Here is a 22,051-nt window from a genome sequence, read left to right on the forward strand (position 1 = left end):
ACCACCACCAACCACTCACTCTCTCACTACATCCACCCTCTGACCACCACCAACCACTCACTCTCTCACTACATCCACCCTCTGACCACCACCAACCACTCACTCTCTCACTACATTCACCCTCTGACCACCACCAACCACTCACTCTCTCTCACTACATTCACCCTCTGACCACCACCGACCACTCACTCTCTCACTACATTCACCCTCTGACCACCACCAACCACTCACTCTCTCACTACATTCACCCTCTGACCACCACCAACCACTCACTCTCTCACTACATTCACCCTCTGACCACCACCAACCACTCACTCTCTCTCACTACATTCACCCTCTGACCACCACCGACCACTCACTCTCTCACTACATTCACCCTCTGACCACCACCAACCACTCACTCTCTCACTACATTCACCCTCTGACCACCACCAACCACTCACTCTCTCTCACTACATTCACCCTCTGACCACCACCGACCACTCACTCTCTCACTACATTCACCCTCTGACCACCACCAACCACTCACTCTCTCACTACATTCACCCTCTGACCACCACCAACCACTCACTCTCTCACTACATTCACCCTCTGACCACCACCAACCACTCACTCTCTCTCACTACATTCACCCTCTGACCACCACCGACCACTCACTCTCTCACTACATTCACCCTCTGACCACCACCAACCACTCACTCTCTCACTACATTCACCCTCTGACCACCACCAACCACTCACTCTCTCTCACTACATTCACCCTCTGACCACCACCGACCACTCACTCTCTCACTACATTCACCCTCTGACCACCACCAACCACTCACTCTCTCACGACATCCACCCTCTGACCACCACCAACCACTCACTCTCTCACTACATTCACCCTCTGACCACCACCAACCACTCACTCTCTCACTACATTCACCCTCTGACCACCACCAACCACTCACTCTCTCACTACATTCACCCTCTGACCACCACCAACCACTTACTCTCTCACAACATTCACCCTCTGACCACCACCAACCACTCACTCTCTCACTACATCCTCCCTCTGACCACCACCAACCACTCACTCTCTCACTACATCCACCCTCTGACCACCACCAACCACTCACTCTCTCACTACATTCACCCTCTGACCACCACCAACCACTCACTCTCTCTCACTACATTCACCCTCTGACCACCACCGACCACTCACTCTCTCACTACATTCACCCTCTGACCACCACCAACCACTCACTCTCTCACTACATTCACCCTCTGACCACCACCAACCACTCACTCTCTCACTACATTCACCCTCTGACCACCACCAACCACTCACTCTCTCTCACTACATTCACCCTCTGACCACCACCGACCACTCACTCTCTCACTACATTCACCCTCTGACCACCACCAACCACTCACTCTCTCACTACATTCACCCTCTGACCACCACCAACCACTCACTCTCTCTCACTACATTCACCCTCTGACCACCACCGACCACTCACTCTCTCACTACATTCACCCTCTGACCACCACCAACCACTCACTCTCTCACGACATCCACCCTCTGACCACCACCAACCACTCACTCTCTCACTACATTCACCCTCTGACCACCACCAACCACTCACTCTCTCACTACATTCACCCTCTGACCACCACCAACCACTCACTCTCTCACAACATTCACCCTCTGACCACCACCAACCACTCACTCTCTCACTACATCCACCCTCTGACCACCACCAACCACTCACTCTCTCACTACATCCACCCTCTGACCACCACCAACCACTCACTCTCTCACTACATTCACCCTCTGACCACCACCAACCACTCACTCTCTCACTACATTCACCCTCTGACCACCACCAACCACTCACTCTCTCACGACATTCACCCTCTGACCACCACCAACCACTCACTCTCTCACTACATTCACCCTCTGACCACCACCAACCACTCACTCTCTCACTACATTCACCCTCTGACCACCATCAACCACTCACTCTCTCACTACATTCACCCTCTGACCACCACCAACCACTTACTCTCTCACTACATTCACCCTCTGACCACCACCAACCACTCACTCTCTCACGACATTCACCCTCTGACCACCACCAACCACTCACTCTCTCACTACATCCACCCTCTGACCACCACCAACCACTCTCTCTCTCACTACATTCACCCTCTGACCACCACCAACCACTCTCTCTCACTACATCCACCCTCTGACCACCACCAACCACTTACTCTCTCACTACATCCACCCTCTGACCACCACCAACCACTTACTCTCTCACTACATCCACCCTCTGACCACCACCAACCACTTACTCTCTCACTACATCCACCCTCTGACCACCACCAACCACTCACTCTCTCACTACATCCACCCTCTGACCACCACCAACCACTCTCTCTCACTACATGCATTTTTTAACTCGCATACTATTATTCTTTTATTTTTATTATATATATATATATATATATATATATATATATATATATATATATATATATATATATATATATATATATATATTTTTTTTTTTTTTTTTTTTTTTTTTTTTTTTTTTACAAGAAATTATTCTCATAAAAGTACTTGTATTATTTTTATGACATGTAGATTCTACCTACATGGTCGTTTTGTGTAATGGAGGCCCGGCAACCTATAAGTACTCAATTGTTGGTGAAAGTTTTAAATTCGATAGAAACAAACGACTATTAAAAGTACATTTTCAGAATTTTCGACAAAGCTTTGGAATTGTTTCATTATGTACTAGCACAATACATGAACAATATTTCACGTTATCCGTCTCAGAAATGGTTCAGAAAAGGATCAAAGTATCTCAGAACTATGAAGTATATACAGGATGTATTTAGAGTGGTTTTTCAGATGGAGGTAAATGAAAGTTTAAATGGGTGTTTTCTGTTAGTAGCAGCCGAGGAAAGTGTATCCTGGGTGTGTGATGTAACAGCTGGCTGCGTGTCAGCAGGACTGAAGACGCCCGTCACTATTCCAGACCTGCCAGTAAACAAACCGACCTCGTGTATGTTTACTGGCACACCAGTAAGTCAAAGTGTCTTCCACAAAGGTTGCTTTCGTTTTTATCTTTTAATCTTTTTGAGCAAGTCGTGCACGCTTTTATTTCCTCTCGTCTGGACTACTGCAACGCACTTTATTCTGGCGTTAGCCACAAAGCACTTTATTCTGGCGTTAGCCACAACGCACTTTATTCTGGCGTTAGCCACAAAGCACTTTATTCTGGCGTTAGCCACAAAGCACTTTATTCTGGCGTTAGCCACAAAGCACTTTATTCTGGCGTTAGCCACAAAGCACTTTATTCTGGCGTTAGCCACAAAGCACTTTATTCTGGCGTTAGCCACAAAGCACTTTATTCTGGCGTTAGCCACAACGCACTTTATTCTGGCGTTAGCCACAAAGCACTTTATTCTGGCGTTAGCCACAAAGCACTTTATTCGGGCGTTAGCCACAAAGCACTTTATTCTGGCGTTAGCCACAAAGCACTTTATTCTGGCGTTAGCCACAACGCACTTTATTCTGGCGTTAGCCACAAAGCACTTTATTCTGGCGTTAGCCACAAAGCACTTTCCCGCTTGCAGTTAGTCCAGAACGCTGCGGCACGACTTTTAACAGGGACCAAAAAACGAGAACACATCACCCCTATCCTTGCATCTTTGCACTGGCTCCCTGTTCATTTTAGAATTGACTTTAAAATTTTGTTGTTTGTTTTTAAAGCTTTGAATGGACTGGCCCCTCAGTACATTACTGATCTCATCAAAATGTACCAACCCCCCCCCCCCCCCCCCCCCGCGCTCTGAGGTCTGAGGGCTCCAGCTCGCGGGTCTGAAGACGAAGTGTAAAACCAGAGGGGACAGAGCGTTCTCCGTTGTCGGCCCTAAGCTGTGGAACGCTCTGCCCCTCCACGTCCCAACAGCCCCCCCACTGTGGACTGTTTTAAATCTCGTCTTAAAACCCACTTTTATTCTCAGGCTTTTAACGCCGCGTGAGTCGTGTGGTCCCCTGTGTCTTTTCTTTATTGTTTTCTTTATTGTTCTCATTTATTTTATTGCTTTTTAAGCGTCTTTATATTTCTATTTATTCTTTTGAATTGTTTTATTCTTATTTGTAGTTTCTTGATGTGTTTGTAGTTTTTGATCTATTTTTATTTTTATTTTATGGTTTTATACTTATTTAGTGTTGGACTGTTTAGTTTTATGTGCAGTATGTGAAGCACTTTGTAAACGCTTCGTTTTTAAAATGTGCTATATAAATAAAGTGGATTGGATTAAAGCCTTTTTCTTCCACCGTCAGCTCTGCCCCATGAACAAGAGCAATCGAACTGGACTCGGACTCTTCACAAGACATAAACCTGCACTGCACGTGACCCAGATGTTCTGAAAAGCTTTTGAAAAGCAGGTGTAAATCAGCTCAGATGTTTCTTTGAAATGTACATTTTGTCCCCTCGCGGCTTCATGATGAGATAGTGTCTGTGTGGTACATCTTAGGTTTTTAATCACCTGTGTATCTCAGCTGCTACTCGGTACGCTTCCAAACCCTCCGGCAGATCGTTCTTCTGAAAACCAACCTGATTCATGAGAAACTTTCATTTCAGTACTTCAATCGATCATGGAAATACACACAAACCTATGAATGTTTGCATGCACATTAGCACTTTCATGCAGGGTCTTCAGGCCCACGTTGAGCCAATGTGGAGTCCAGGAACACACCAGAGTGTAGACTCAGAAAGATTTCACTTATTGAAAACATCAGCACTGCAGCGCAGCAGTTTGCTGTACCGTGTCAGCTGCAGGCTTCTGTGGTGACTTTGTCATGTTTTAACAGTTTTTTCCTTCTGGCTTTCTAAACTTTTGAAACAAACAAAAATGCCAATTTGAAGTGTTAAAAACTTAAGTTGTAGGTGAAATTGTCTTCAATGGAAATGAAGAGTGAAAAGAGGGGATTAGTCTGAAGTGACGCGGTGGAGCAGTGGTTATTGCTGCCATCTCCCAGCAGGAATAGCTAGTAATCTGGATACTTGTTGGGCTAAAATGTGATTAAAAAAAATCCTTTGATACAAAACCAATTCTCCTTTAAAGTTGAGAAAAGTTTGACCACCTCCAGTGGAGGAACGTTTCGTTGTGCAAATGTCTGAAACTACATTTGAATCTGATTTAGGCCGGTGCGGGGAAGTGCTTGTACATAACGGTAGGGTGTGCAGTGGTTAGCACTGTCGCCTCACAGCAAAAAGGCTTCACGTTTTGTTGGACTTGTGGGGATTTGCTACAAGAAGTGTGGCTTCCTCCTCCATCATTCGTTTAACCTGTGACTTGTTTTTACACGTTTCAAGGAGCAAAACGCATCGTTTACCCTTGTTTCAGAAAAGTTCCATGTTTACACAGCAAGGTTCTGACACGGATGTCCGTGTCCACGGCAATGGAAGAAACACTGTTGGGCCACTAGTTGGCACCATTGTTTGTTGTAATGAATCCACACACAGGAGACATTCTCATGGGCAGACCACCAAGTTGGCTTGTTATTACGGCGACTGTCAAAATAAAAGCGCAGAGTCCAGGAGAATGTGTACTGGGAGTCACGACACTACGGAGGAAACTGCTCTGATACTCCAGTTCAGAATGAACCCTGCTGTTTTCCCAGTGGTGGATAAAATATCCTGGAAATGTCCACTTTTAGACGTTCTTGGCTCAGCTGCTTTCTCTCCAGTGAAACCTCCCAGACAGTTCACATGTTTTCCTGCAGTTGGTGCAACTCTCTTGATTCCTGTGTAATGGAGCTCTGTGAGTTTCTAGGAGTGCTGCGGATGCTGAGATTGTGCGCTAGCGTCCAGCTACTACTGTACTGCCTTCTCTCCTTTAGGTGCTAAACCTGCTTGGCACATGACAGTGTTTGGGCTGAAAGCGCTGACATGGCGCTTTCCAGAGAGCCTCTATTCAGTCACGCCGTTTCTCTCATGGTTGAAATGAAAGGCCAGCGTATGACCCCTCCCCATCTTTTCACCTCGACTATTTCAGCCTGTGTCCCACCCTGTCAGCTGGTACAGTTATTACCGTGGAAACGAAAGCCCTCACAGAAAGGCACTTCGCTGACTTTCTGCTGAATCACGGCCAGCCTGCTGCTGTTACACCAGCTCCTCCATTATCAGCACTTTCACTTGCAAGCTGATATTTAAAACAGCAAACTAACTGCGTCTATTTAACACCACTCTGAGCTGGTTGTTGTTTCCTGATTAGAGTTTTTTATTTTGCAATCTGAAAGCGAGCTTAAAGAGGGCTGTCGAATCTGCACTATTCCATCTGTGTAGATGCAATTACTATGATATCAACATGACAAGGCATCATGTTGTATGCTGGGCTCATATTGGTGATCATAATGTTTACCTGCAGGTGAACGTGTGAGGCCTTCCCATTGGAGGGTCTGACCGCAGCTTTGCGAAGCACAAATATCAGAAACATTTTGAGTCTTGCTCAATCTGTGTTGGAGTCTGTTACCATGACTCCCTCCATCAGTCCAGTTTTATAACTACTTTATTCAAGCTGGTTGGAGGTGGTGGAGTCAACAGAGCGTCCCACCACAGAACCCTCCGTTAAGCTAACATGTCAACAGGCAGAACATGCAAACTGGCCTCCAATGAAATCTGTGTCTTTCCACTCGGAGGCTTACGGCAACATGCAGGCCACTGATTCTGAAAACTCACTTCATAAATCTCCTGGGGAGAATTTCTTTTTCCACCCTGACAATCCTATTTGTAGGATGCAGTAGGCAGCGACATGAAGCTGCTCCAGGGAGCTGATGGGCGACAAAGGTCATGACCTGTCTGTGTGGGAATTGAACCAGTGAATGTCAGCTCTGCTTCTCTGTCCTCCAGTCCACCACCACTCACACCTGCCAGCAATTTGTTGGGGTCTGTTTCCTCAGGGAGTTTGTCCCATTTGAATCTTTGGAGGATAGTCCTCTTTCTGTCACCTGCATCGAGGACCAATGTTCTTTTAATTTCCATGTCTGGCAGTGAGCTGTCAACTTGAAACCCACCATGGATCGATATCCCTCCGCTGGACTATGTGAGCATACACCCTATGTGGAGTCACATCTCTCTGCTGATTCAGTATTTCATCTCGCTGGTACGAGGAGCTGATTGGTCCTGGTCACGTTCTGTCTTGAGGCGAGTGGCCATGTGCCAACAGAGCCAGCTGCAGGAACACGTGGGATCCTATCTGTGGGCTGTTTTTCACCCACGTGGACCAAATATTCACAGAGTCATCCACAGGAATGGAAGGAATCATATGTTTTCACACAAAGGCCACATTCATCACAAAGCATACAACTTTCCTTTTCTTGTTTGCCTCTGCTCCACCGTTGGGATTTATGACACTCTCCTATCGTTGCTTCAGAGGATCGTCATCACTATAGGTGGAGCTCCACTTCTCTGTTTGTCAGAATTGTCCTCTCTATAAGGATTAACCCGGCAAAGAACACTACTGTCGTGTAGCAGAGAGGTCAAAGGTCAGCTCTCGGTGGTTTTAGATCTTAGGGTCAGAGGTCAAGTGCCGCTCAGGTCAGGTTTCAGGCATGACAGCAAGGTTGGATGGCAAAGCCGAAGAGAAACCAGAAGAAATTCATATTATTGGGCCTGATTCACTCAGGTCCAATGTAAAGTGTACATCATTGTAGGTTCATGAAAATAGATGAGGCTTTGTGTTTGCCTGCATTTAGTGATGATCAATAACACAACCAGTGATGAGGGTTTTGTACATATTTGGCTTGATTACCATCTGCTGGAAACAATTTTTTCTTCTTTGTTGGCTTGACTTCACAGAGTGATTTAATTGGATAATTGGAGTCCCAAGTCGTCATAAGCACAAGAATCTAAAGTTTCAGAGTTGGATGCATTGGTGGAGGATGTCCTCAAACATATTCAAGTGCGACAGCAAAGAAATCTGAATTTTGGATTATGGTAGGTATTCATCATGAAGTCAAAGCTATATATGTGTGTGTGTGTGTGTGTGTGTGTGTGTGTGTGTGTGTGTGTGTGTGTGTGTGTGTGTGTGTGTAAATAGAGAGAGACAGACAGACTGACTTATAAAAGAAGAAATGTGACAACACAGTAAACATAATTAAAGTGACGAGAAGCAGTTGGGGAAATGGCACCATAAATGTTGAAGCTTTTGAAAGTGAGGAATGAAGCGAAACTGAGTGTTGGTACAGAGGATAGACTGGAAGCTGGATCTACAAGGAATTTTGTTCATTCACATTTCTTTACAGGAGGTCTTGAAAATTCACAGTGACATAGGGAACTTGACATGTGGTTGGTTCATTACCAGTCGGCATTGATGAGCAGTTTAACGTCTATAATGAATAATGTGACGAATGAGTTTGTGCTCGAGGTCCTCCGTGTTATTGTACAAAGTAAGATAAAAAAAAAAGTGAGTTATCTACCATCAATCTGTCTTCTGAAGTACCGTCATCCACAGTCGGGTATCTGCAGGTATCTGGAGCTGATATGACTCACAAATGTCAATCCTTTCTTACACTGTATTCAGGGAACCTCAGCTGTAAACTCCCATCATGCCTGGGATCCTACAGCAAAGTAAGTTTTACAGGTAAATCAGTGAAACCATGGCTTCACACCGAAGAAAGTCAAGGTTTCAGCTTTTTACAGTTCCTCACATGTTAATAACCTGTTTACAGCTTTAATAGGATCTAAAGACAAGCAGTAAAACAGACTCCACTCTTATATAGAGTTTATTAGGCCTTAAAATGTTCCACATTCTTACTGTTACTTTTCAGACCTGGAATCATGCTGATGTAGAGCAGATGTCCCTCTTTACTTCAAATGTCTCTTTGATTATGTATCTCGGGGGAAATTGAGTTGGAGTAGTTGTGCATACAGCAGATACATACAGTGTTTACATGTAGTACCTTACAATATGAAGATAAGTGACTTTTATCTATTACAGCTATTATTATCTCAGTGCCACTCTGATTGTTCTTGATTGATGGAATGAAGTGACCTGGCAAAATCCTGTTTTCATTTAAAGTTACATTTTTACAGTAGCATTACCCCACTGAAAATTAGAGAAACAAATAAAGGAAAGACAAAACTAAATTCTGGCCTTTCAGTTGAGAGCAAAACATGTGAAATTTAACTGTTTATTTTGATTGCTCAAACAAAAAAATCAGAACTATATGTAGGTGTTTTAAATAACCTCTCTGCCCAGAAAGGCTCAGCATGCTGGAAGGAAGTCACCGTTTCCAAACACCAAGCAAATGTAGAATTTCCACGTGTGACGACACGTTATATGTTTCTAAGGCCCCGTTTAGATGCCAGTGTTAGAGGTTAGCATCCAGGATGTTCATGGTTTGCTCTGGTGGACATTTGTAGCTGTCAGTCCTGAGAGGGAGATTCGGTTGAAAATCTATACCGTAGTTTGAGGGATTTGTTCTGACAGGTGCAACTTTATATGATCTCGTTTTTAACCCCAGATAAGATGTGCTGGCTGTAAATGTAGGAAATGCCCAAACTTTGTTCAGATCATGCAGGATCGGCCCATCATTGGATTACAAGTGTTTTCATTAAAGACGAAAATATTTATAACATGATATGTCACATAGAACCCTTTGGAACTGTTTGAGTTGTCAGTGTAATTCCCACAAAAAATCCTACTTAATCCTCCTTTTCCCATGTGTTGATTCATAAGTAGAGCTGTCCAAGGTTAACAGGTTGGACACCACAGCCTGCTGCTGCGGTGGGAATGTGAGCATTAGGATGGGCAGGCCCAGCCCTCTGCCACTGCACATGGTTCACAGCAGGAATGCTGCAGAGCATCATGGGATCCCCTGAGTTGAAGGAACTATCTATTTTTAGGAGGCCCGCAGAATAGCGTCTTGAAAAGGCATTAGTGACAGAGCTGCTGGTGTGTTTAGCTGTCCTGTGGCATGCCGCTCCATATCATACATACTAGAAGGATCTTAAAAGCTTCTTCTGTTGTTTCGTTACCAACGTTGTAACAAGATATCTGGTCAGATCTATTTCTTTCCACTCTCAATTTCAGGCTTTGGCTATCATCTTCAACTCATTCATTATTGGAACGACTGGATAAATGCTCTTCTTCACAACTTGGCACCATGACCTTTCCTCTGGTCACGTTGTGTAGCTGCATGTCTATGTTTGGGCAGGTGAAGTATACATGCCCAGGTGATGAGCTGTAGACCTCCGTCAGTGGTCAGAGTGCTCCCAGAGGCTTCCAGTGGTGTGACTGGATGGTGGTGCACACATTGCAGGGTGGAATTGCTCGGATAGCTGTCTGTCTGCCTGTCTGTCCTTCTGTCTGTCTGTCTGCCTGTCTGTCCTTCTGTCTGTCTGCCTGTCTGTCTGCCTGCCTGTCCTTCTGTCTGTCTGTCTGCCTGCCTGTCCTTCTGTCTGTCTGTCTGCCTGTCTGTCCTTCTGTCTGTCTGCCTGTCTGTCTGCCTGCCTGTCCTTCTGTCTGTCTGTCTGCCTGCCTGTCCTTCTGTCTGTCTGTCTGCCTGTCTGTCCTTCTGTCTGTCTGTCTGCGACCTTTAGAACAACAGCATCAGTTTCCTGGCCGTCAGCCACACCAGACACCACTGTGGTTGATTGATGATGTGGACAACTGGCCCCCCGGAGAAGAGGGGTGGGGGGGGGTTATGCAGCTACATTCAGCACACTCATTCTCAGCGTTGCCTGGAGAAAGGAAGCTCACTGCTTTCTTGCATCACACTTGTCCCAATGAATGAATCCAACCCTCTGTTCAACTCTTTTTTATTAATCATTTTAATGTTCAGAGCAAAAGTCAGTGAAGCAAAAAAGTAAAGTGTAAAGTAAAGTGGTCACACTTGACTTTTGAATTGATTTCTTTCTCATGAACTACTTTTGTCTTGGCAAACTGCCTTACAAGCCAAAGCAAGTCAATGCCAAGAGATGAATGTGTCTGCGTTATGCAGCAGATGAAACATTGCAGATCTGCAGAAACACTAAATATCTAATTAACTAATTTTCTGAAACGTGGGGAGTATAGCTGTCTCTAATAAACTAGTCAGATTTCATTTGTATTGCACATGGTTAGTACTTCATGAGTACATCCTAACAAGCAGATAGCTGGATAATCCCCCTCTGACAGACCATCTCAGACCACTATGAAGGTCTGAGCTACTGCCAAGCTTGATGTCTGGAAAAACCTCTTCATCTGGCTGAACGGTCAGTCAAGGTAGTAGAGACACTGGATCCTTTAACTGCAGCCCACCGTCCAAAAAGGTGCAGTTCAGTGGCGCTGCCAGGTGGGATCAGGAGGCAGAACTCCTTTTCCTGCTGCAAGCAATTTCCCGCTTTTGGACCTTTTGGTAAAGCCCCGCCTCCTGCCCACAATAGCAGAAATCTTTGTTTGTATCTTGATCCGATTTGGGAGTCAGCACATTTTCAATTGAAAGAGCAGATCGTAATCTACACATATGGAATGGATGCGTTTACTGGAAGCCAATATAGTTCAGTGTCGGAGAAAAAGGTATTTAATCCTTCATGCCTGAAACTCCTGACCGCTTAACGATATCATTCTAAAATCTTCCAGAAGGTTTAGATATCTGGTCTGAACACTATGACAAATTAGTTGTTTCCTCTCCTGGTTCTTGCAGAAGTTGCTGAAGAATGTGAATCTGTTTCTTTATGTGGTGCCTGTTTTTACTCTCCTGCCAAGTAACTCTCAGGGAAGCAGGTTGAGAAGGAACCTTTCCAGAGTACAACGACTAACGACAATTCAACTACTGGCAAGGCTGTCTAATAATGTGCAATAATGCATTGGTTTTATATAGCGCTTTTCTTGGAATTCAAAGATGCTTTATATTGCATTATTCATTCATTCTATGCTTGATGATGGTGAACTACGTAGGTAGCCACAGCTGCTCTGGGGCGGATTGACGGAGGCAAGGCTGCCATTTTGCACCATCAGCCCCTCAGACCACCAAACACTCACTCTCTCACTGCATACACACAGGCAGTTCGAGATCCGAAGGACACTTCGGCACGTGGGCAGGCAGAGATGGGAATGAAACTTCCAACCTTCAGATTGGAAGACAACCAGTCTACCAGCTGAGCCATGCCGCCCCAATGCCAGGCTCCTCCACTGAACCCACTGTTAGAAACATCAACACATTTAATCCACCACCACATCAGGCTGTAGTGGAGCTATGGTGTTCCACAAGGTTACGTTTTAGGACCAAAGTTATTTATACTTTAATTGTATTGTTACAGGATCGAATTAGTTATATTTTGTGACATTTATTGATGGTACAAATGATATATTGTGCAGAAAATTAAATAGGTTTGTTCTACCAGTCAAGATGTTTATAGTAATCCTGCTTTACAGGACTCACAACTCCAAGATATGGAGGAAGTACAATTGGATAAAAGTGTTCACTCAGAAACAGGACTGGAACTAAATCTGCTGACACATTAAAAATCTTTGTGTTTCCATGTCAGTCAGAGTGTATGGTTCATTACGTGAATGGTTGGCACCCAGCCAATAGTCTTGATGCTAACAGAGCCCAAACATTAGACGTGTATCACATGTCATCCCAGTCAAAAATAAAAGGTTGTGATCCAAAGGCTTAACGTTTCTGTCTAAACGGTTCACCATACATACTGTCTTAAGAACTCAGCAGAACAGATAAACTGAATAAATCAAAGTTAAAAACTCTTTTTCAGGTCAAAACAATGTACCAATAAAAAAACGCCCAACCCCCCCCCCCCCAATAAACTCAGCAAACCCTAAAGATGAGTAATTATCAGGAGTGAGTTCATGGTCATGTTTGTGGTGTTGTTGGAGAAAAGTAGCAGTAGCATTCAGTCATCCCCTCGTTCCTGCTCTTTGTGTTTTCAAATCAATTTGATGAAGCTCCTCCTTCCATAGCCCAATTATTGGTAACCATGGAGGCCTGATGGAACTGGTCCGACCACACAAACGTTTCCTGAGAAGCACAAAGAGTCTTTTATTTAGCTGAAGCCTCAGTCGGGACTGGAAGGCAGATCAGTGTGTGAGCATTCTGCCAGGATGATGATGGAAGGCCAAACGGGTGAAGTGCACTGATAATGCTGTTCCCCTCTCCTGTGTCTTCGGTTGTTTGTATTTCACATACGCCTTTAGAAATGTCCTGGATTTCTTTGGCTTCCCTGTGTGGAAGTATCTGCTTGTAAACTACTTGAGGACAACTGGAAGTGTGTGTTATAGACATGAAAGGTCACACTGTGTGGACTCAACCGTCGCAAACACTGAATTGAGATAAATATCTCACTTTAAAGTTCCTGTGATGACTGAGATCTCACCGGCAGCTTCAGAAGAGGATTGCAAGATTGTGAAATTGGCTGCAGGCAGTCTTTTATCTACCTTTGGGGTGAAGAGGAAACTCTGAGTTCACTCTGGTTTATGTCTAATTATGAGGAACATTACAGCTTGAATAGATTTTTTTGTAGTGGACCTCAGTGTTTGTAACAGGGTGAGAGGTTTGATCACCTGCGAGGAATTCAGAGTAGATCTGTGAATGTCCACATGATGAAAAGCTAATTGAGGCATTGTGGCAGCAGGTTAGAAGAATAAAAGATGAGCTAGAGGAAACCGTGGAATGTGCTTTTGTATGTTGGAGCCCGTGAACGAATGTAAGATGCTGATATTAGGAAAACAGATTTCCACAAATCAGCTTTCCTCAGGCTTAGATGCTACTTTTGAGTTATTTGTGTTTATCACAGTCTGCACAGTCAACATGATACTGACCAGTTGATTGTCTCCCTGACCGAGATCTGTTCCTTCTTGGCATTAAAGTCGCTGACTGTCACATCTGCAGGGATCGCAAAATGCCAAAATGTTTTACTGGACACTGGTCCAGTAGTCCTGCAGTTTTTACTGGACCGAAGTAAAGTTTGATGACAGTATTTTTTTCTATATGAGGCCGTAATAAACTCCTCTCTACAGTAAAGTATGAAATGTAGGAATGTTTGCATGTTTTGTCTCAAAAGACAACTTGAGGTTAGTATAAGGTCAGAAAAGGAAGCAGGACAAAGTATTTTAGTTCCATGTGGACAATGTGAGGGTCTGCATGACGTCATCATCTCATAATAAACTAGTTCTATCTTTAAAACCTCACAATCACTTTATTAATCTCTGGAGAAATTCTTTATCAATGCAGCAGCAACAGAATGTTTCCAGCTCTCAGCAGCTCCAACCATTGGGACTATTTCCAGGGAGTTTAGCGTGGAGGAGGACGCAGCTTCTCGGAGGTGTGAATCTCCTGCTGACAGGCTGGAGGAGCTGCTGGTCATTGTTTTGATGTCAGAGCTTCTCCTGGAGAGCTGCACTTTTAAAACGCTGACGTCTGGCGGCAGAGCAACGCCTCGCTGTACTACGGCTTTGATGACGTCCATGTTGCTGTGTTGCTTTGATAACATCCACGGTGCTTTGTTGCTTTGATAACATCCACGTTGTTGCGTTGCTTTGATAATATCCATGTTGTTGCGTTACTTTGATAACATCCACGGTGCTGTGTTGCTTTGATAATATTGCACATTGCTGTGTTGCTTTGATAACATCAATGTTGTTGTGTTACTTTGGTAACATCCACGTTGCTGTGTTGCTTTGATAACATCCATGTTGTTGCATTGTTTTGATAACATTGCACATTGCTGTGTTGCTTTGATAACATCCACGTTGCTGTGTTGCTTTGACAACATCCACATTGCTGTGTTGCTTTGATAACATCCACGTTGTTGCATTGCTTTGATAACATTGCACGTTGCTGTGTTGCTTTGATAACATCCACGTTGCTGTGTTGCTTTGAAAACATCCACGTTGCTGTGTTGCTTTGATAACATCCATGTTGTTGCATTGTTTTGATAACATTGCACATTGCTGTGTTGCTTTGATAACATCCACGTTGCTGTGTTGCTTTGACAACATCCACATTGCTGTGTTGCTTTGATAACATCCACGTTGTTGCATTGCTTTGATAACATTGCACGTTGCTGTGTTGCTTTGATAACATCCACGTTGCTGTGTTGCTTTGAAAACATCCACGTTGCTGTGTTGCTTTGATAACATCCACGTTGCTGCACTGGTTTGATAACATCCACGTTGTTGCGTTGCTTTGATAACATTGCACGTTGCTGTGTTGCTTTGACAACATCTACATTGTTGCATTGCTTTGATAACATTGCACGTTGCTGTGTTGCTTTGATAACATCCACGTTGCTGCAGTGGTTTGATAACATCCACGTTGTTGCGTTGCTTTGATAACATTGCACGTTGCTGTGTTGCTTTGACAACATCTACATTGTTGCATTGCTTTGATAACATTGCACGTTGCTGTGTTGCTTTGATAACATCCACGTTGTTGCATTGCTTTGATAACATTGCACGTTGCTGTGTTGCTTTGATAACATCCACGTTGTTGCGTTGCTTTGATAACATCCACGTTGTTGCGTTACTTTGATAACATCCACGGTGCTGTGTTGCTTTGATAAAATTGCACATTGCTGTGTTGCTTTGATAACATCAATGTTGTTGTGTTGCTTTGATAACATCCACATTGTTGCATTGCTTTGATAACATCCACATTGCTGCATTGGTTTGATAACATCCATGTTGTTGCATTGCTTTTATAACATTGCACGTTGCTTTGTTGCTTTGATAACATCCACATTACTGTGTTGCTTTGACAACATCCACGTTGCTGCATTGGTTTGATAACATCCACGTTGTTGCATTGCTTTGATAACATTGCACGTTGCTGTGTTGCTTTGATAACATCCACGTTGTCGCGTTGCTTTGATAACATTGCACGTTGCTGTGTTGCTTTGATAACATCCACGGTGCTGTGTTGCTTTGATAACATCCACGTTGTTGCATTGCTTTGATAACATTGCACGTTGCTGTGTTGCTTTGATAACATCCACGTTGTCGCGTTGCTTTGATAACATTGCACGTTGCTGTGTTGCTTTGATAACATCCACGTTGTTGCATTGCTTTGATAACATTGCACGTTGCTGTGTTGCTTTGATAACATCCACGTTGTTGCATTGCTTTGATTACATTGCACGTTGCTGTGTTGCTTTGATAACATCCACGTGACTGTGTTGCTTTGATAACATTGCACGTTGCTGTGTTGCTTTGATAACATCCACAATGCTGTGTTGCTTTGCTAACATTCCATGTTGCTGTGTTGCTTTGATAAAATTGCTGCATTGCTTTGCGGTGTTTTGAGTGTAAAATCTGTCCAAACACCAACATGTTGTCATGAACAGTTGGTTAGCACTTGCTGCTACGTTAGCCTGATGGCTGGCTGCAAACTGTGGAATGGATTTCCTGACTCATTACTCCACGTGAGAGTGATGAATGAAACATTCGGACATGAGACCGGTTTTAAGAGGATATTAAGAGGATATTAATTAATTATATTATCGATAATGATTAACTGTCCCATGTACTTTGCCATCACTGATCTGGTGGCAGACTATTGATACACATTTGAAAGAGGAAAGATGAATGAATAGTGGCCCAGTCATGATTCACTCATCTATAGGTTTTTTAGTTGAAATTCAGTAGATCAATCAATCTGACGCAGGCCCAGCAACAGTAATTCTTTAAACAAATATGAAATGCTGCTGATGAGGAAACCATGTAGTTGGACCTCGGAGTGCTTTGCCTTGTCGAAATGGAGAATCAGTGTGGTTTGGAACCAACAGCAAGACAAGACCACGTCTCAGTAAATGCTGACAGCAATGTGCATGTGAGTCCAAGTATAGAAGTAAATGAAAAAGAAGGTATTTTTAAAGTGTTGTGTGATGTAGAAATCTAAGCGACGCGCCCGATATTTGTAGATCAAGGAAAAGTGAACGGAAGACGAAATTTGACTTTGCAAAAAGCTTCCTGTGCTCCACTGAAGACAGTTTGAAGAACTAAACTGGAACAACAGGACAGTGCGTAACACTTCACTCAAAATCTTAACTTTAAGCACATATTGTTGGATTTTAGTCCCTTAGAAAAACAATCAGGAGTTGCAAGGATTTAAGTGTGAATGAGTTTCCAAACAATTGCTTCCTGTTACATGCCGGGTTAATTTTGACAACAAATTCTGATTTCGTTGTAGTCTTTTGAGTAACCATTTAGCTTTAGTCTTATTTTAGTCATCTGAAACTGTTTTAGTCCTGGTCTAGTTTTAGTCAAACTAAATCCACAGTGGGCTTAATCCACTAAATGTTTGACTAAATCTCAGGACGTTGAATATTTATACATATATTAGTTCAATCTCCTCATCAATGCAGTTCAGAGGTCATTGCCTTTTACTTCTATTTTATACTAGTTATTTAAGTTTAGCTGAAACGTGGTGTTTAGTCTGGTAATATGACCTAAGTATGTATTTACCTTCACGTGTCTTTTTCTCTGGAAGTGAATTCTGTCGGTGTGCCTTCAGGTTGGTGGACTTTTTCCAGAATTTCATGAGCAAACTTAAACGTGAACTGAAATCTAGCAAAGCTCAAACTAAGGCTTTAACTCAACACAAGTAAATATAATGTACACAAACTAACTGTTGTGGAAACATCCCGCAAAATGTGTAAAGTTTAAAACGACTCTGCTGCGTGTCCGTTGATCAACCCCTCAAGAAGATTTGTCCTGATTGGCTGTCTCCCAAACGTGTCCCACAACTGGAGCTGCTGATTGGATCTCTTGTCCAATTCATCCCGCCCTTACGTATTTGGGTCGTTTTTATTTGTTGAGTAAAGTGTGAGTTATATTGCTTCACATGACTTACTTTTTATTTGTTTTATGTTTACATTTTCTTGCATGAACAACGTTTGTTGACTAGTATTTTGTGTGTGTGTGTGTGCGTGTGTGTGTGTGTGTGTGTGTGTGTGTGTGTGTGTGTGTGTGCGTGTGTGTGTGCGTGTGTGTGTGTGTGTGTGTGTGTGTGTGTGTGTGTGTGTGTGTGTGTGTGTGTGTGTGTGTGTGTGTGTGTGTGTGTGTGTGTGTGTGTGTGTGTGTGTGTGTGTGCGCAGTGTTTCATCAGCAGGCTGTCCACAGCCCCCTGGAGCAGCAGAAGCAGAAGCAGGGTGGAGGACCAATTCCCTGTCAGAACTGTGGGAAGGCCTGTAGAGGAGAGGCACTGAGGGTCCAGAACAAACACTTCCACATCAAGTGCTTCGTCTGCAAAGGTGATTCAACTCACAACCTTTATGTATGCCCTGTGAGCTCCATCCATCCATCCATCCATCCATCATTGGTTGGCTATATAGTCCATCTCTCCATCCAACCCTTTCTATCCATCATGCGTCATGCAGGTAGCTGCTAGTTGCCAGTTGCGAGCTGCTAGTTGCCAGTTGCTAGCTGCTAGTTGCCAGTTGCGAGCTTCTAGTTGCCAGTTGCTAGCTGCTAGTTGCCAGTTGCTAGCTTCTAGTTGCCAGTTGCTAGCTTCTAGTTGCCAGTTGCTAGCTTCTATTTGCCAGTTGCTAGCTGCTAGTTACCAGTTGCTAGCCTCTAGTTGCCAGTTGCTAGCTTCTATTTGCCAGTTGCTAGCTGCTAGTTACCAGTTGCTAGCTTCTAGTTGCCAGTTGCTAGCTGCTAGTTGCTCGCTGCTGGTTGCTCACTGCTCCCTAGCCACACTGAGGCCACTTCCACACAACAACAAAAAAACATCTTTTTTTTCTCTCCAGCCTTCTTCAAAAAACTGTTTTCACGCTTCAAAAACCATCTCACGTGGGTGACAGGCCAGAAACATCTGGTTTAGGTGAACCGGGTTTCTGGTGTGGACGACAGGCCAGAAACATCTGGTTTAGGTGAACCGGGTTTCTGGTGTGGACGACATGCCAGAAACATCTGGTTTAGGTGAACCGGGTTACTGGTGTGGACGACAGGCCAGAAACATCTGGTTTACGTGAACCGGGTTTCTGGTGTGGACGACAGGCCAGAAACATCTGGTTTAGGTGAACCGGGTTTCTGGTGTGGATGACATGCCAGAAACATCTGGTTTAGGTGAACCAGGTCCCTGGTGTGGACGACAGGCCAGAAACATCTGGTTTAGGTGAACCAGGTTCCTGGTGTGGACGACAGGCCAGAAACATCTGGTTTAGGTGAACCAGGTCCCTGGTGTGGACGACAGGCCAGAAACATCTGGTTTAGGTGAACCGGGTTTCTGGTGTGGACGACAGGCCAGAAACATCTGGTTTAGGTGAACCGGGTTTCTGGTGTGGACGACAGGCCAGAAACATCTGGTTTAGGTGAACCGGGTTCCTGGTGTGGACGACAGGCCAGAAACATCTGGTTTAGGTGAACCGGGTTTCTGGTGTGGACGACAGGCCAGAAACATCTGGTTTAGGTGAACCGGGTTTCTGGTGTGGACGACAGGCCAGAAACATCTGGTTTAGGTGAACCGGGTTTCTGGTGTGGACGACATGCCAGAAACATCTGGTTTACGTGAACCGGGTTTCTGGTGTGGACGACAGGCCAGAAACATCTGGTTTAGGTGAACCGGGTTTCTGGTGTGGATGACATGCCAGAAACATCTGGTTTAGGTGAACCAGGTCCCTGGTGTGGACGACAGGCCAGAAACATCTGGTTTAGGTGAACCAGGTTCCTGGTGTGGACGACAGGCCAGAAACATCTGGTTTAGGTGAACCAGGTCCCTGGTGTGGACGACAGGCCAGAAACATCTGGTTTAGGTGAACCGGGTTTCTGGTGTGGACGACAGGCCAGAAACATCTGGTTTAGGTGAACCGGGTTTCTGGTGTGGATGACATGCCAGAAACATCTGGTTTAGGTGAACCAGGTCCCTGGTGTGGACGACAGGCCAGGAACATCTGGTTTAGGTGAACCAGGTTCCTGGTGTGGACGACAGGCCAGAAACATCTGGTTTAGGTGAACCAGGTTCCTGGTGTGGACGACAGGCCAGAAACATCTGGTTTAGGTGAACCAGGTCCCTGGTGTGGACGACAGGCCAGAAACATCTGGTTTAGGTGAACCAGGTCCCTGGTGTGGACGACAGGCCAGAAACATCTGGTTTAGGTGAACCAGGTCCCTGGTGTGGATGACAGGCCAGAAACATCTGGTTTAGGTGAACCAGGTCCCTGGTGTGGATGACAGGCCAGAAACATCTGGTTTAGGTGAACCAGGTTCCTGGTGTGGACGGACCCTGAGGTTAACTCTTGGGACTTCTAGTTCCTCTCATAAAAAAAGGTTTGATCAATTGGACTTGTAATCAAACTACATTTTACCTGTTTTCTGAGTGTTTTTCTCATTTTTATACGAGTGGACGAGTCTGAAATAAAATCTATATTTCGTTGGCAGAGAAATTGGTTGCCAGGAAGTTTCTCTGAGGCAACTATATACAGTATAAAACCAATTCAGTTTTTTTGGTTTGGAGAAGATCAGGATGTGTACAATGTAAAAGTGTAAACGTTAAGTTCCAAGAGAAAACGTTCAGCAAGTTGTCAGTAACAGGAAGATTGAGTTTGGGTTTGTGATTGATGTATGTCAGAAAATGTCTGGGTGAACTTCGGTTGCATGACTCAGTGCTACAAACCAGTCTAGGAGCAAGGATGCAACACAAAAATGTAAAGAAAGTGAGGGATGCAAAACTTTGTCCCAAGAATAAATGCTCACAAAAACAAATTAGATGCAAATTGAAATGCGAATTTATTAACAAAAAGAGGCCTTCTTTCCAGGTAAAAAGGCTCTTAAACCAAAACAAAACAAAGGTGGTGCTGGATATATACAATGTAACACCACAAGAACACCACCAGTTCAGGGACAACACCCTCACAAATGAAACAAATGCTGCTGCTCAGGAGAACACCACAAGAGCTAAAACAGAGCTCTCACAAATGAAACACAAACACAACACAGCTGCTGTCAGGCCAGTCCCCTTTCCTCCACACCTCCGGAGAAAAGCAAGGGCCGCACATTTTGGCTCCTGGCAGGTGAAGAGATGACCAATAGGGGATTGACTCTACTTGCTGTCTGGAAATGGGTGGGGCTCGCAGAGCTGCTGTGGAACAAACAGAGGACTCACACACAGAGCTATGAACCAAAAGAAAAACACAGGAGTACACACAACAGAAGTGAAACATACAGCCAGGGCCGTAACACTCAGCAGCCAGGCCTGCTAAACACTGGTTGATGAATCTAAAGTGATTAATGATTAGCTTCATTCACTACTAGAAGACAGAAAGAGAGATTGATCTCAGTGGAACCAGATCAGTGGAATCACTCAGGTGATTTGTATTAACTACATCTGCTGTGAAGACGAGGGATTATTGAGCAGAAAAGCTGCTTCTAATTCTTTCTATCTGGTCTGTTATCATAACGTCATCAATGTTTGAGCTAAGGGGGAAGCGTGTGATCGCATCCCAACCAGCTTCATCTGGGTTTTTATTTCAGGGCGGGTGTGTGTGTGTCAGAGGTTCGAAGTGTGTGTGTGTGTGTGTGTGTGTGTGTGTGTGTGTGTGTGTGTGTGTGTGTGTGTGTGTGTGTGTGTGTGTGTGTGTGTGTGTGTGTGTGTGTGTGTGTGTGTGTGTGTGTGTGTGTGTGTGTGTGTGTGTGTGTGTGTGTGTGTGTGTGTGTGTGTGTGTGTGTGTGCGTGCGCGCACTTGTGTGTTTATAGCCACTCCCTAGCCTGACTCTCAGCACGAGCCTCATGTTCGCTTGCTGTTGTTGTCAACATGCGCTCTGGTTGCCAGGCAACCGCCGAGTCGCTACGGTTTCAGCAGCTTCCTGGAGTTTATCACCTTTAATCTCTGACTGACCAGCAGACTGGCTGTCTGCAGTCACACACCTCCTCCTCCTCCTCCTCTTATTCCTGCTCTTCCTCCTCTTCCTCCTCTTCCTCCACCTCCTCCTCCTCCTGCACCTCCTTATCCTCCTCTTCCTTGTCCTCTTCTTCCTCCTTCTCTTCCTCCACCTCCTCCTCCTCTTACTCCTCCTCCACCTCTTCATCTTACTCATCCTTCTCCTC

General features: G+C 44.5%; 1 protein-coding gene across 15 annotated transcripts in view; it reads left to right on the forward strand.

Annotated features, from left to right (window-relative positions):
* Window positions 1–22,051, forward strand: part of ablim2 (actin binding LIM protein family, member 2) — a 118,623-nt gene that overhangs the window by 31,733 nt on the left and 64,839 nt on the right. For all 15 annotated transcript variants that reach the window (XM_080518907.1, XM_080518900.1, XM_080518911.1 and 12 more), the window contains exon 2: window positions 18,102–18,257. In XM_080518907.1, coding sequence (XP_080375033.1) covers window positions 18,102–18,257 — 156 coding nt within the window. The remainder of the gene's footprint in view (window positions 1–18,101; window positions 18,258–22,051) is intronic.

Source organism: Blennius ocellaris, assembly GCF_963422515.1.
Source record: "Blennius ocellaris genome assembly, chromosome: 23".
Classification (NCBI taxonomy): domain Eukaryota; kingdom Metazoa; phylum Chordata; class Actinopteri; order Blenniiformes; family Blenniidae; genus Blennius; species Blennius ocellaris.